The sequence below is a fragment of the Cryptotermes secundus genome, unplaced genomic scaffold (genome assembly GCF_002891405.2).
Source record: "Cryptotermes secundus unplaced genomic scaffold, Csec_1.0 scaffold459, whole genome shotgun sequence".
In the NCBI taxonomy this organism is placed as follows: Eukaryota; Metazoa; Arthropoda; class Insecta; order Blattodea; family Kalotermitidae; genus Cryptotermes; species Cryptotermes secundus.
In genome coordinates, this window is record NW_019743154.1 from 37620 (window position 1) to 53707 (window position 16088).

The 16088-nt window shown below is 40.4% G+C and overlaps 1 protein-coding gene across 1 annotated transcript in view; it reads right to left on the reverse strand.

The window, feature by feature from the left end:
* The window catches only part of LOC111873864 (FAM172 family protein homolog CG10038), a 44141-nt gene that overhangs the window by 21861 nt on the left and 6192 nt on the right, over window positions 1–16088 (reverse strand). Inside the window, exons 5-6 of the mRNA XM_033755258.1 lie at window positions 15090–15209; window positions 12821–12937 (exon numbers count right to left, since the gene is read on the reverse strand). Coding sequence (XP_033611149.1) covers window positions 12821–12937; window positions 15090–15209 — 237 coding nt within the window. The remainder of the gene's footprint in view (window positions 1–12820; window positions 12938–15089; window positions 15210–16088) is intronic.

A 16088-nucleotide genomic window follows, 5' to 3' on the forward strand; every position in this document is an offset into this window, starting at 1 on the left:
ACATGATAATGTTCTATGCAATGGCCCATGTGTGAACAACAGTTGCAAGATATAACGCGTTTTCGATTCTGCGCCTGCTCATTTTAATATTACTTTATTTCGACAAAAATTCATAGCTGGAAATAAAACCATAAACTACTTTCCTTTGCATTCCGTTAAATATTCGCTGTATGGGAAAAAAATGGTTAAAATATAAATTGTTGGCCTTAATAAGATACATTCGATCTGAACTTCACACAAGCTGGGAGTTACACCGAAAAGATAAACGCCAAAATTAAATAGACCGACAACTTTTGCGCAGATCTCCAGTACCAAATTTAATAGAAATCCTTCTAGTGAACTAAACATATAAGATGATATGCACTTGGGTTACTATGAATCTTCGTTCTACCGTCCCTTAATGCTCAAACCATAATGCACTGGGTTACAGCCTCTTCTCAAAGCTGTCCTACTACTAAAATCTACTACAAGCAGCTTCGTGCAAAAGCCTGTGCAATGCATATAGAATTAATGACTCCCTTCCTTTCATTCCTTCCGCCCCCTTCTCGAACCCTCCCATTCTACCCTTTATTACATTACCATGTGCCAACATCCATGTAAAGGAGAGGGTAATTCATTAGCAGATGTCAATGTATTGTCCCTTGTTTTAATGTCAGAATGCTCAGCACAGGTTGGCGGCTAAGTAATTAGGCAGTAAGGTATTTCTGAAGATGGTGCAGACAACGGTTTCTGGCGTGTTTCCATGCCGTTCATTAAACAACAGATGATATCGCGGAGACACACAGATAATTCGGGGCCCATAAACAGTGACCAACGCTTCTTTGCTCCACTGCAAGACACTGGCAGTGATTTAAACACATGGTTACGACTGTGATCTGTTATGTGCTTCTTTTTGGCTTACGAGGTGGACAACAAGCCAGAAATATGTATGTTTGTATACGTCTCATGAAGTACACGTTAGTACTTGACGCCAACTGTCTCAAAAACATCAAACGAACAACATGTTCTTACTATGTAAGATTGAAATTCTCACGGCGGTGACTACGAAGAATGCTGTCTTCTGGGATGTAGCGCCATGTGGATCTTGTATAAACCGATGTTTCGGAGGAACGTATCGCCTCGTAAAAAAATCCGAGCGAGTCTGCAGCCACCTGCTCACGCTGGTTCCACGCTCGTGGATTTTTCTACCCTGAAGATGGAGGCGATACGTTCCTATAAAACGTCGGCCTCCGTAGTCTAGGGGTAACGTTCCCACCTCATGACTCAAGGTACGCGGGTTCAAACCCGGCGGAGGTCGTGGAATTTTTAAGGGCGGAAAAATTCAGGGAACAAGTCCTCCGGGAGGGACTTTTAAGCCGTGGGTCCCATGTCGGCACGTAAAAGAACCTCATGTCTCAAGGAGACATCTGAGCTAAATTGAAGGACATTTCCCGCCCAACAATAGTCTCTAACGCCTCTGGTAGATGTGGGAAGCATCTAGATACCGCTGAGCCAGTAGAGGCCGTACTCGGGACTGATGGCACGCACCAGTACCGGTAGGGTATAGAGACTGGTAGAATATTACAGGGGGACGTACAATAGATCGAACTTGTCGCGGTGCATGGGAAAACCCACCCCCTCCAATAATAATAATAATAATAATACACAAGATCTACAAAGCGCCACATCCCAGAAGACGGCATTCTTCATGTTCTTACTATTCATCTTATTAATGCCATACTAGACGCCAACCTCTCTCTTCACCACCTCCTGAAAGGCCTCTTCCTTGGGCGGGAGAGGGGCCATATGAAGCGTTAAGCTGCCCGCTGAGATCTGAGAATGAACGGATACGAATGGTACGTATGTCTTTCACAACGGAAAATGAATTTCAGAGGCCACTCAACATCGAATAGACTGTAAAACCTGAAAATGAATATCAGCCTCTTCCAAGGCAGTATTCTACCATTCCGCTGTACGGTCTGAGGAAAACCACGTAGTCAGGATAATCCAACTAGCACCTCACGAATACGTGATATACACGATAACGAGACCAGCCTGCCGGATGGAATGCAAGAGTTTCACCTTCACGCCACTTCCATCTTCAGGAAGCGATGCTTGTCTCACCATGAACATCGTGAAGCACTTACTTCCTACGCCGTTCTGTGGATACCATAAAACACGAATAGGGCAAAACCACTATCTTTCAACCCTACGCCATTAACTTATGCAAAACAAAACAAAAACAATCCGTGGTCTGTAGTCCGCAAGCAAACTATACCGACCGAGCGACAGCCGCTTGTCGGCGAAGTTAGTGCCAACTTTAGCGGATAGAGGGTCGCGTGTCAGCGCAACGGATCCCCATGGCCGTTAATCTCGGTTTTCTAGACCGGAGCCGCTATTTCCTTGAAATAGCTCCTCAATTATCCTCATGAGGCTGAATGGACCCCGTTCCAGACCCACTACTTTTCAGAAAATCTGGTAGCGCCGGGAATCGAACCCAGGACTTCCGGATCTGTAGCCAGGAACTCTGACCACTAGACCACAGAGACGGTCTCATTAACTTATGCAACGCGGGACAAGTAAACGCAATTCGATAATCGATAGGCCTATACTTGAAAATCGCACAGGCTCTGTGTAGAAACGAAATGCAAATCACACTTAAATACATCCGACACGGTTATGTTCTGCCTTCGTTTCTTTCCCGGAAAACCTGAATACATGAACTTACGATCGCATTTGGGATCTAATAAGATATCAAAATAATTCTCACAATTTGTAAGGCCGCTTGTTCATGGCCTTCCCAACCCTGTGGATCCTCAAGGGAAATTTAATATGCATACTGCTTAACGCAAGATGTGTGCCCTTTTTACGTTTCTTATTTACACAGTATCCATCAATAAATACATCACTTACACAATATCCAATTCAATGTTAGTGCTCTGAATCGTTCCTAATTCTATGAAACGGATGAGAGGCAATCACGTCTTGAAATTACATCCTGTAACGTACAGCAAAGCGCGGTCTGGACGTTTGGAGACCCTAGGTTTAATCTCATCCTCACCAGGTGTCACTGTTGTCTCGTATGTTTCCTCGGTCTTTACAAGCCACGGGCCATACTCAAATAATCGTTTCTATTCCTTTGCGCTTCGTTCTGTTTGCTTCCTGCCAAGCTTGGAGGCAAGATGGAGGCTATTAAAATAAGGTGAACAAATATTATGACAAACGGCCTCTTTCGTCTATATAAATTGAAAATCTCCAGGTTCCGGGAGTCGATACAGAGATCATATGAATGCGAAATAANGTCCCTCCCGGAGGACTTGTTCCCTGAATTTTTCCGCCCTTAAAAATTCCACGACCTCCGCCGGGTTTGAACCCGTGTACCACGAGTCATGAGGGGGGAACGTTACCTCTAGGCTACGGAGGCCGCTAAATAAATAAACGCGTTACTACAAGTTCCATAATATTTACAACTTACAGCCAACAGTAACAATATCCTCGGATAGACTTCGTGAAAACGACATTGTATACAGCTGCTGATGGTTTTAACACAGTACAGACGCGGTTTAATGACAACTTGAACAATAATTTCTACTACTTACTTCAAATATAAAAATTCGAAATCACAACTACATAATTAACAAATTCGTGCCACGTTAAGAGTGTCTGTGAAAATGTGGAAGTTTACAAATCGCTTCGATCGTGTCAGTAATATTATGCCATGCCCTTGCACCACGACCGTTGCCATTATCTGAATATTAACCTTCACGTCTCACTACATCTACAGTTGTTGGATTCAAGTACACTACGAAAACAAGTCCACCATAATCAATGGGAGTTCGAAACATTAATATGTCTATCAATTTGACACGCGGTAGCGTAGTTGGGTGAGGCACTAGACTACAAGCTGGAAGGTCGCGGGTTCAAGTCCCGATTAGGTCACTGGATTTTTTTTTCAGTTGACCTAATCCTTCCAGCCGCACTATGGCCCTGGGGTCGACTCAGCCTCTAACAGAAATGAGTACCAGGAATATTCCTGGTGGTAAAGGGCGGCAGGTGTGTAAGGCTAACAACCTTATCGCCATCTATGAGCCGATTGTCTAGAAAATGTGGGACCTTCCACGTCTCACAACCCTATGGGTCTCAACGGCCTGTTACAGGGATACCTTTACTTACCTTTACTTTTACTTATCAATTTATGTTTAATTATAGAGGAAATCAGGTGTTAGTCTACTAAACTAGAAGGAGCATAACCCATCCTGAAAAGCTAACAATCGCTCAGTTAATCAAGGAATTCCATCCCTTTATGTAACCCGAAGTCTATCGTCATGTTTACTTTTCTGACCGAAATGTTAACCGAGGAATTATTGTTTCAAGGAGTGTCGAAACAACAATGGCTGCAGATGATTACGTACTACCAAGCCAGGTCCTTATACAGGAAAAGTGTACTGCATGAAGCCTCTCAGAAACGGGAGAATATCTTCAGAGCTGAGGCCAAAATAGGCAATCCTGATGAAATATGACGAGGGCTTATATTAGGAAGGCAGTGTTTTCAAATATTAGATTTCAAAATATTGGATAATTAAGAATCGACGCTGTTAACGCCAAAGGACACGACTGGACATGGTTCTGAGCCATTTAATTCCATTTCACAACCTAGCGACATGTACCTCCAAGATCTAGAGTAATATTATTCTCCCATCTCCTCATTCTTCCATGCGACTGCCTTCCAAATGCTTTATCCATTGAAATCTTGTATGTATTTCGTGTTTCCCTTTCGGGAATAAACAATGAGAGCAATTATGCTGTGGAAATCAATAGAAAGGCACATGCTTTTTATATACGACTGTGACTAAGATTTGGTACAATAGGCCAGAAGTTGTCGCAGTACAAGGAACTTAGTCCCACCCCACTAGCATGACTAATATCAGAGACTTGTTTCGTTGTAATTACAAACGATACACTCAGCGCCTGATTTACTGTTTTGGGGGACCCGGGTCAATCAAAGTGTGTAGTACCCTATGAGTAAAAACAAATTTAGGTTACGGAGATTCTTTTTTTTTCATTTGTTATAATAATTAAAAATACAAAGTTACTTTTCGTCACTTTACAGAAGCAGATGTCTCAATAAAATCTGTGGATACTATTTCTGTTGTGCAGGCGTCCCCGGGGCGAAAGCCTAGGTAGAACGCAACATTTGTTAAAGACATTTTTAGAGATGTAGAATAGCAATAACGACTGCGCGGGAAAAAAGAAATTGGAGCGATGACAAGTGAAGGAAAATTAATCTGACCCGTAAAATTTGTAAGACAATGTATTACAAAGACATGTATATTAGTGGTTTCAAAATCTACATGCTGTAACCCTACAACGTACCACACTAACGACATATGCTCTTAGCACCTGTACATAAAATGGAAATCCTATTCTGACTTGCCTCTCGTTCTGCACTCTCTTTAGGTGATTCCTTTTCCTTCTCTCGCTCCCACTTTGGAGCATAGCTCTGAGTTCTCATTTTCGTGATCATTTTACAGACGGTGATCAGCTCGTCTCAAGGCCTCTAACTGTACACAAACACTGAACATCCATGCCCTGAGTGGGATTCGAACCCACGATCCCGTCTTCCCAGACAGCGAAGACAGTACATGCCTTAGGCCGCTCGCCTACCGTAACCGGCCCTTTGAAGATTACGGTATGTTTTATTCCGAGGATCCAAGTTCCATTTTTTCTCAGAGGTCTACAAAATACTGCGAACTGTGGCATACGCAGGAATGGGAAGGATTCGCCTGTAGCTTATTTTAAATCAGACCCTACTATCCTGCGGTATTTGTGGGCAAGGACTGAAGAAAATGTGGAAGCCCCCCCCCCCAGACCTGTAACAATTGCCGATATTGCGACTCTGCCAAAGCACACAAAACATTTTAGCCGTGGTACTCTAAGAGAGTCGCGATTCGTCGTGGGGGGGGGGGAAATCAAATTATTCAGATTTCGAATAACGTTGCAGAAACTAATACATTCTAAGCATATTGCACATTATAATAGAGAACATGTGTCATCACCTTTGACATCCCTGTTTCTCGTGTTATAAACCTGGATATCCATTTTGCTGTATAATCGAAGTGCTTTCGTGTAAAAGAATCGATCAGCAGGAAAGACGGTGCTTTCATTTCCGCTTGCTTCTGCAGTTGTAATTCGTGTACTAAAGCTTAATGGGATACAATCTCCATCAAGGAAGATGGAAAGAATCAGGCGCCTTTGTCATCTGATGTCATCAGAGTCACAAGGATATGATGCTTGTAATATAATGGCAATGCATCTACCTCAAGCACTGTGCCATCAGAGACTCAAGTAGGTGAAAGGTGGGATGGGATGAGACAAAGAAGATACGCTTCCCTTCGAGTAGAAGGAACAAAAGAAACGATAATGGACAAAAAAATTTTGCGCAGGGGACTGTCTTACGTCAATCTGTAATATAAAATCCATGCTGATAATGGCAAATCACATCGCTAGTAAAGACTGTTTTCAAACTATCGCCAGTATCATGCTCACATATGTATAGCAGATTTGTATTCACAGAAGTCAAAACACGGGACTGCTGGCATGGCACATAATTATATCAATAAAAAATTAGTATGTTTATAATCCACATGTTCTCCCATGCGTAAATTGGATTACATTTAAATGCTGTAGGCGCTAGAGGTAACCTGATTAAAACCTTCCAAATAGCGCATAAAAGCCATAAGTACTCATTACTTACTCATGGAGCTGAGCCCTTCTGGAGGAGCCGCCAATTCTGCAGCTACTCAAGAATTTCCCAGCATTTTATGGAACCCAAAGGTTCATTACCGTGTTCACAAGAGCCCTCCACTGGTCCCTATCCTGAGCCAGATCAATCCAATCCATAGCATCCCACCCTATCTCTGTAAGATCCATTCTAATATTGTCCGCCCACCTACGTCTTGGTCTTCCCTGTGGTCTCTTTCCTTCTGGCTTTCCCACCAATATCCTATACACAGTCCTCATCTCCCCCATTCGTGATACATGACCTGCCCACCTCATCCTCCTTGACTTGATCATTCTAATTATACTTGGAGAAGAGTACAAGTTATGAAGCTCCTCATTATGCAGTTTTCTCCAACCTCCTGTCACTTCATCTCTCTTCGGTCCAAATATTCTCCTCAACACCCTGTTCTCAAACACCCTCAGTCTATGTTCCTCCCTTAATGTCAGAGACCAAGTTTCACACCCATACAGAACCACAGGCAAAATTATAGTTTTGTATATTCTAATTTTTATGTTTTTGGACAGCACTACCATAATTAAAAAATGAAAGTATGGCTATGAATCAAACAGATTCATCTAGCAGTAATGCTTCAAATTTGTGTTCGGTTCACATGTTGGCTGAGACACCAATTAACCTAAATTTTTTGTGGTTTTCCTCAGACCCTAAACATACATGCTGGGATAGTACCTTAATTAGGACATAAACATTTCCTTTCAAATCTCTTCCACTTCCGGCCTCATGTCCCAGCAGGTTTATGGCCATCTGTTGTCTCACGACTCTCAACTCTACTCAGACTCACTGCTAAGTCAACATCAAACTTATGTTAGGACCAACGGTCAGTCGCCCAATCTGTCTCCACGTCAAGTCCAGTTCTGGGGCCCAAGACCAGATCTGTATTACTGTCAAGACTGTTGTGGGTCTGTTGATGTGGGGTGCCCTCTCTGATGAGAGGATAGGTCTGTTGTTTACAACTGCTACCGGCCCTCATTAACACAGTCATTCTGATGTCTGAGTTCCAATTTTGAATGAACACATTGCTTAGTGATAGCTCTGGTATTGTTGCATTCTTACGAAGCCTTTACCTAGCAAGGGACATGTTTATGGAGCTGTTCCCTTGCAATGACTCTCTGCTAGCTTTCAGCAGACATGCCACAATATGTAGTCTTAATACACTGTCGTTAAATCACCACATAAGTAAAGATTATGTAAGGCATTCAATGACATTTCATATTGGGCAAAGAATAATTCCATTTGCTCTGACTTAACCACATGTTCGGAGGTTTTCTTTGAACAACAAAGCAACATGCTAGGAAAGGATCTACAATTCTTACTTTAGATTCAAAAGGGTTCTGAGGATGGTGGATAACACTCGGGATTATTTGGTTTTTGGACTTTGCCCATCGTCCAGTAATCTAAAGAACACAATGTTCTGGAAACTTGATCTGTTTCCATCATCATGTGAGGGGGTGGGAGACACCTGCTCTGTTAGGTCCATTACAGAGAGCCAGCCTCAATCACTGGGCCAGTCCACTTCTGAAATGTTGTGTTCTTTGCAATACTGGATAATGGACAAAGTCTAAAAACCTAGGAAGCCAGAGAATTCTTACTTTATCTCTAATAATGCTGTACAGCAATGACACAGTACCAAATAAATAAACAGTATCAAAAAATTTCAGGATGATTATAAACTGTTCAATGGAAAGATCTTCCAGCACTGTTCCTGCATTTTCCTGAAGGAAGTGAGGAAACCTCAATCATCATAATTAGTCTGTTGACAGAAATTTGAACGAGAAACCAGCCGAATATGGTGAACTATCCTAGAACAGACAGCAATAACCTTAGCAGTTGTAACTCCATCATTCCATATTAACTGATGCATGCCATGTTACAAAAGAATGGGCAGATGTTACTGGAAGGAAATTACTCTTTTTCAGGCTTAAGAAGTTTATTTATTTGGTACTTTGTTTTATGTGGATAGAAGTTAATTTAAGAATTAATATAATACATAAATTTTGATATCAGATCACTATGTCAGATTTTCCGGTGGAAAGTATAACACATAGGAAGCTGTACACACAAAACAGGTATGCGCTAGGTAAGTCACTGCGACTTAGTGATCTCTTAAAGTACAATCAGCTGGATATTTGCAAACATAACATTAAAGAACTATAGCTCAATCAATAAAGACACCATGTGAAAATCACTTTTCATACTTAATTAAATAACATGACTGTTCCAGACATGAAGATCCTGGCTTTGCAGATAAATCCTTGCAATGTCAGTACAATATGGTGAGTTTTCTACACAGCAGTACTGCAAACCAAACTTCCACATTATGGGTCACCCTGACATGATGAGAAGAGCATTCAACTCATGCCTGAGTGTGTGTTTGCAAAAAAACTCATTGTAGAAGAAAGAGAAGCATCACCACCACCACCTGAGGCTTCAAAATTCAAGCAGGCATAAACCCTCTGAATGCAAGTGCAGCAGCATGCTGCATGGCAGGTGGTCTTCATGTGATCTGGCTAATCAACACTATGTGTACTCACATGTGTAAGCAGAGCACAAAGCAACCAAGCCAGGCAGATGCCAACTAGTGGCAGTGCTCTCAAATAGCTAGCACACACTTGGTACATACTGGCCCTTAACACAACATGAACATGACGGTACTTTCTAAGGATCATACAAAACGACAAAAACGTGTCACATCATGTTTCAGAATTTTTCACAAATGTAACCCAATGTCTTCACTGTAATTTCATATCTTATAAATAAAATTAAAGACAAGTTTAGGTCTTTCTGCAGAACAGTGACACTTTTCTTTAAATAGTTCTATCCCTGGGCATTTTATGTGCAATTACTCCAGCATCTCTATATATTTTTATGCTAATGCAGTAATCATTATAAATATACATATTAATGAGATAATTCTTAGGTTAATGACTGAAGAGTGGGATATGAAAACTTCATATTCCTATGCTTTATAGTTATTTTATAAATAAAATCAGATCAAACATCTGCTTCTTGCATCACCAACTGATATTGAATACTGCCAAAACAGGACTACTTCCCCCCCCCCCTCCTCCCATTTAAACATTTCATTACCTTAATACTGCATGCTGACTTTTATGTACTCCATTCTCTTTTCTACTGATATATCTGTCCTATGACTCTCTTTTGGCTTTCTGATATTTTATTTTATGATCTTCATTTTCATCTGTTCTTTCACGCAAAATCAAGCTCCTTAGTTGTAAATAACAAATTTCAACCATGCAGGCTGATGCAGAGATAATGCACCTATACTCGTCTCTGGGAGGTGTGAGCTGTGATACCAGTTATGCTGGCTTCCTTTGTGAGTTTCCAGACTCTTTCCAAACAAATGCCAGTACAGTCCATGACTACAACCTTCCTAAACCTTAATTACTCACAATTATGATTGTCCCATCTCATTTAACATCATATAACCTTTCTGACTGAACATCATCATTCAGTGACTTAAAGAGTCAATCGATAAGTTTTAAGTTTCTGTCTGATGACATACCCAAAATATTATGGAAGTCTGTTTCTAGTGACAATAATACTCAGGTAAAAAAAGGTAAAGTTGTCCCTGCGCTTAACTAATTAAGTAAGCACTACGCCATGAAGGCATATTGGGGAGTGGATGTATTGATCCATATTTTCTTGACCTCGGCACTAGTTGGAGGTGTGTTCAGCTTCACACCCCTGCTGCTTTACCCCTGGGGAAAGAGCTCCAGTACCCATTGAATAGGAGATTGAGTGGACCCCAGAGCCAGTCTGGACGATTTGGAGAAGAGAAAATTCTTGCCTCCCACCGATAATACTTGAGTGACCTGACTAAAAATAATATACAGTAATCCCTCACTATATGACAAGGGTTATGTTCCTAAAAGACAATGCAGCCGGCGAGATTAAAGCCTTACAGGAAACTGGGAGTCAGTGGAACTCCAATCACCACCAGCCCTCACCAAAGCTTAATTAAATTGCCTGTTCTTTCAGTGCATACAAACAATGACTTCAAGGTAGAACTCATAAACCTACTTTTCTGTTACACAGACCACCAGTTCTATAAATCTTGTGCTGTTAATGCAATACACTGGTAATATAAAGTTGCTATCCAACAGTACACTGCAATGTACCTTACGGGTCAGTATACGGGCCTGGTGCACAGATGATCATGTGCCTAAATCCTAGTCAAGTCAGAATATTTACTATCTTTAATTTTACATACCACACATTAAAATTTGTTATATTATTATTAGGAAGTGCTAGAATCTATTTCAGTAAATGCTGCACCTGAATGGGTAGTATTCCTACTTTTCATTTGGGGGATCCCAGGTTCAAACCTAGGCCAGGGTGTCTTGAATGAAGTGTTTTGTGGTTTTCTGCAGTCCCACCAGACAATTGCCTGGATAGTTTCTCCAATCAGATCATGAACGCTTCCTTCCACATTCTCTCTAATTCATTAATTTATCACTCCGACAACTGGCATTACANTACGTTAGTCTGTACTTAACTACGTATTTCACTAAAAAATGCAACATTTTAACTCAGTTTTTGGTAGATTTTTACGTGACTAACATAAGGCTACTGTGGAAGTGCCCATTTCGGTTACAACGACATTCGTTTATAACGACACTATTTTTAGGTCCCTTTGATGAGGTTATAACCAAGTTCTACTGTATAACCTATATGAGGTGCCATCAGAAAGTTCTCGGACTAGGTCAAAAAGGAAATGCTGGCGTAACGTACTAAATTTTGGCTGCCATTTCCTTCAAAATAGTATCCTTGGGAACATACGCAGCGATCCCACCATTTTCTTCATGCTTCAAAAGCATCATGGAAGTCATTTTCTTTAATGCTGTTGAGTACTGCTTGCAATTCCCTTTCAGTCTCACACTATGTTTCAATATGTCATCCCTTCAGTTTCAGTTTCAATTTGGGAAACAAAGCAAAATCACAGGGGGCTAAGTCTGGTGAGTAGGGAAGATGCAGAATGATAACCATGTTGCTGTTAGTCACAAGCTCTGTGGTTTTCAAGGAGGTGTGGGCAGGCATATTGTTGTGATGGAGGAGCCAGTTCTGGTTGTGCCAAAGTTCCACTCTTTCTTGTCACACATTTTCTCTCAAGAGTCTCAAAAAGTCACAGTAAAAATCAGACTTGACCGTAATGTTAGGAGGAACAAATTCAGGGTGAACAATCCCCTTCAGGTCGGAAAAAAACAATGAGCATGTTCTCTGTTGAACTCTGGACCTGCTGTGCCTTTCTGCCCTTGGTGACTGTGGGCTCTTTCACTGCGACGACTGCTGCTTTGTTTCTCGATCATAACCATAAATCCAACTTTCATCACCTGTTATGATCCTAGAGATAAAAGCTGGGTCCTCGTTAGGCTTCTCTTGTAGCTCAAGACACAGGTTTACGAGCCGCTGCTTTTGATCATTTGTCAAGAGTCAGGGAACAAACTTTGCTGCAATGCAGCACATATTCAAATGGTGTCTGCAAGCTCATGGATTGTTTGGCGACAGTCTTTATGGGTAAGTTCTTGAATTTCTTCAACATTTTCTTTCCTTTTGCTGGTGCTTGGTCGCCCTGAACATTCATCATCTTCAGCTGAGACTTAACTGGCCTTGAAACGTGAATGCCATTCAAAAACTACTGCCTGGCTTAAAGAATATTCTCCAAACGCCTCGCAAAGCATTTCAAGGGTTTCAGAAGTGTAAACCTGATGCAGACACATTGCTCAATGTTGCCATCCATCANACAAAACACAAAGTCAAAGAAACACTTGTCTAAAAACAATGGGTGTTCACAGCACGGTGTCACGTGGCAGAGTGATGCAATAGGTTTGCGGAAGTGTGGCTTTGGCCTCTCCTCTCATATTCTTTCACCAAGGCAGTTACACTAATGAGAGTCGGGGAATTTTCTAGCAGCACCTTATATACCATTTTCCACATGCACGAATGCACACACACACACACAATTTATAGTATGATCTCAATAGACATTACACAAATATGGGAATTAGAACAAAATTCCCTTACCTTTTGCAGGTACTCTGAAACTCTGGGAGGGACTTTCTGCATCTCCAAACTATGCACAGAATCTGTTAAGGCAATAGCAAACACTCTGCTGTGGAAATCAGAGTAATACTGAGTAGCCTACAACAGAAAAAAGAACTAATGTAGATATTACACAACATTAATTCATTCATCTTAAATCAGATACCGAACAATTTACTCCTATTGCAATGTTATGTATTAGTTACTAACACAGATTCTGATAAATATTAATATTGGTATTTTAGCCAAAATCAATGTGGTTGAGAGGAAGATATAACCCACACACAAAATGAATAAATAAGAATGACCTTCACTTTACTGAAATTACCCTTTTAATTATGTTGAATATAGTATGACCTAAATTCTGGTCATCATTGACTGTTTACATGACTGTGTCCTTTCTTAGATGTGCATGCATGTACGAGCATACACACACAATCTGAGATCACTTTCTGTGTGATATTTTTTACAGTAATAGTCAGTGGCCTCTGACATTTCAGGCCGAAAAATGCTACCTCAATCTCAGTGAAATAAGCCTGCAATTTCAGATCAAGGGAAGAAAATTAAAATGAGATTTAATAAGAATAGAGAAATACAAACTTTTATATTTATTTTTGAGGAAGTGTTGTTATAAATAATACAAGTCACAATAATACATCAGTATTTACATTTCTCATATGTACATATTATTCAGAGGTTACTTTAAATGTATGATTGTTTTCTTCAAACAATTAGATGCAAGCAACACATAAAAATGATATAACAACATTTTTAGTTTGAATTCTATTTTAATCTTTATATTACTAAGTTACAGTAGGATGGCCGCGCCATAGCTCAAGTGGTTAGCTGCTGGCTTCCCACTGCGGCGTCCTGGGTTCGATCCCAGGTCTGGCCAAGTGGGATTTGTGGTGGATAAAGTGGCGGTGGGGCAGGTCTTCTCCGAGTACTTCGGTTTCCCCTNTCCTTTCTTAGATGTGCATGCATGTACGAGCATACACACACAATCTGAGATCACTTTCTGTGTGATATTTTTTACAGTAATAGTCAGTGGCCTCTTGACATTTCAGGCCACAAAATGCTACCTCAATCTCAGTGAAATAAGCCTGCAATTTCAGATCAAGGGAAGAAAATTAAAATGAGATTTAATAAGAATAGAGAAATACAAACTTTTATATTTATTTTTGAGGAAGTGTTGTTATAAATAATACAAGTCACAATAATACATTAGTATTTACATTTCTCATATGTACATATTATTCAGAGGTAAGGAATACTTTAAATGTATGATTGTTTTCTTCAAACAGTAAGATGCAAGCAACACAAAAAATGATATAACAACATTTTTAGTTTGAATTCTAATTTAATCTTTATATTACTAAGTTACAGTGGAATGGCCGCGCCACAGCTCAAGTGGTTAGTTGCTGGCTTCCCACTGCGGCGTCCCGGGTTCGATCCCAGGTCTGGCCAAGTGGGATTTGTGGTGGATAAAGTGGCGGTGGGGCAGGTCTTCTCCGAGTACTTCGGTTTCCCCTGCCCATCTTCATTCCACCAAATGCTCCACAATCACCCTCACCTATCATCTGGGGCTGGTACAACAGGCCAGAAGTGACCACAGTACAGGGGACTTAGTCCCACCCCACTAGCAATAAAAAAAAGTTACAGTAGTGAGAACTGGATAATGAAAATACCATTATTAAGAACAGGACTATGGCTAGTTAACATAAGCATTAATTTACTGACATACAGTTCTAAACATTATACCTTAAACTCTTGTTTTAAACTGAATTACAATTTAACCTGACAAACTATGGAAGCAACATCAACTAAACTGAGCAAATAACAATACAATTTAGAATAGGAAATGTGGAATCAAAACTAACCAAATACTAAAAGGCACAAAACCAAGATTACAGTATTTGGATTCACGAACTACCACATTCGTTTTATGAAGTCTGCCTTCAGTATGCCAAGTGTACCATACTGACAGTAACCCTTTATTTTTATATAAAATTATAAATACCTTACTCTCTCATATGGAACTGACTTAATGATGAAAATACAGGCTAAGGCTCAATGCCATATGTCATGAAAAGGGAAGGATAGGCTACTCACTGCAAACAGACCACTTCAGTATTTGGTCCAGTGGAAACTGGTGATTGTAAGTTGAACAATGGAGAACTCTAGTGCCACCTGTCACTAATTCCAGACCAGTTTCCAACACATAACAAAGGAAATATAGTTACTGACTTACCAGATCAACTGTCAGGAATCCACCATAACTGTGAGCAATTATTGCAATATGCTTTGGAGTCATTTCTTTAACATAATGTTTCCATATGTAATGTGCATGTTCCTTTGCATTCTGACTATTCTGCACCAAAGAAATACACAAATGTATAAAATGAACATTCTCCACAACACAATATAATTAGAATCATTATACCTGTCAACTGACACTTTCCAGTACTATGTACATTATACTTTTGTTGATCACCTTTCCATTACCACTCATACAAAAGAGGGATGAAAAACAATACAAAAAAATTTCTGGTTGGCCCAGAAAGGGCACAATCTCCCACTCTTGTCCCTTACAATTCTTTTCTAAATACACTCATGCATATGCCTCTATGCCCCCCCCCCCACACATACACACATAGAAACTCACCCTACACACTTCAACCCTGAAGCTGTAACTCCAAAATATCAGCAACACTGCCCACATCCACGTGGTGAACAACCCAAGAACTGAATTAACATTAACAGCCTAAAATCAGTAAGAATATAAGATGTCTAAGTTTGATTTGGTTCATCATTGTCCCTCACACTAGCAATATTGTAAAGTTGTATTTTAGCGTCCTGTTGCACTGATTTTCATCCATGATATGTATACAGTAGCCGTCTTGTAGTGCACTCAATTTCACCTGTTACTTCACGACATGTTTCAGCAACACAGTGCCATCATCAGGTGCCCTAATTATGCTAATCTATTGCATTGCTTGCCTTTATATGTCTTTATAAAAGTATTTAAAAAGTGCGTATTTGTCAACTATAATAAAACAATAAAACTTGTTAAGATTATTCATCTTATGTGCCTTAATTAAAACTTGCGTATGGTTCTTCCACTATGGGGGTCGTTTTTCTTATATTCTGTGTAAACTGTGTCTTGTGATGTGTATTCCCTTCTTAGCTGCGAGTGTTGTAATCAGCCTCTCTACTCACTGGACTTAGCCCCGTGTGATTTCACTTTGTT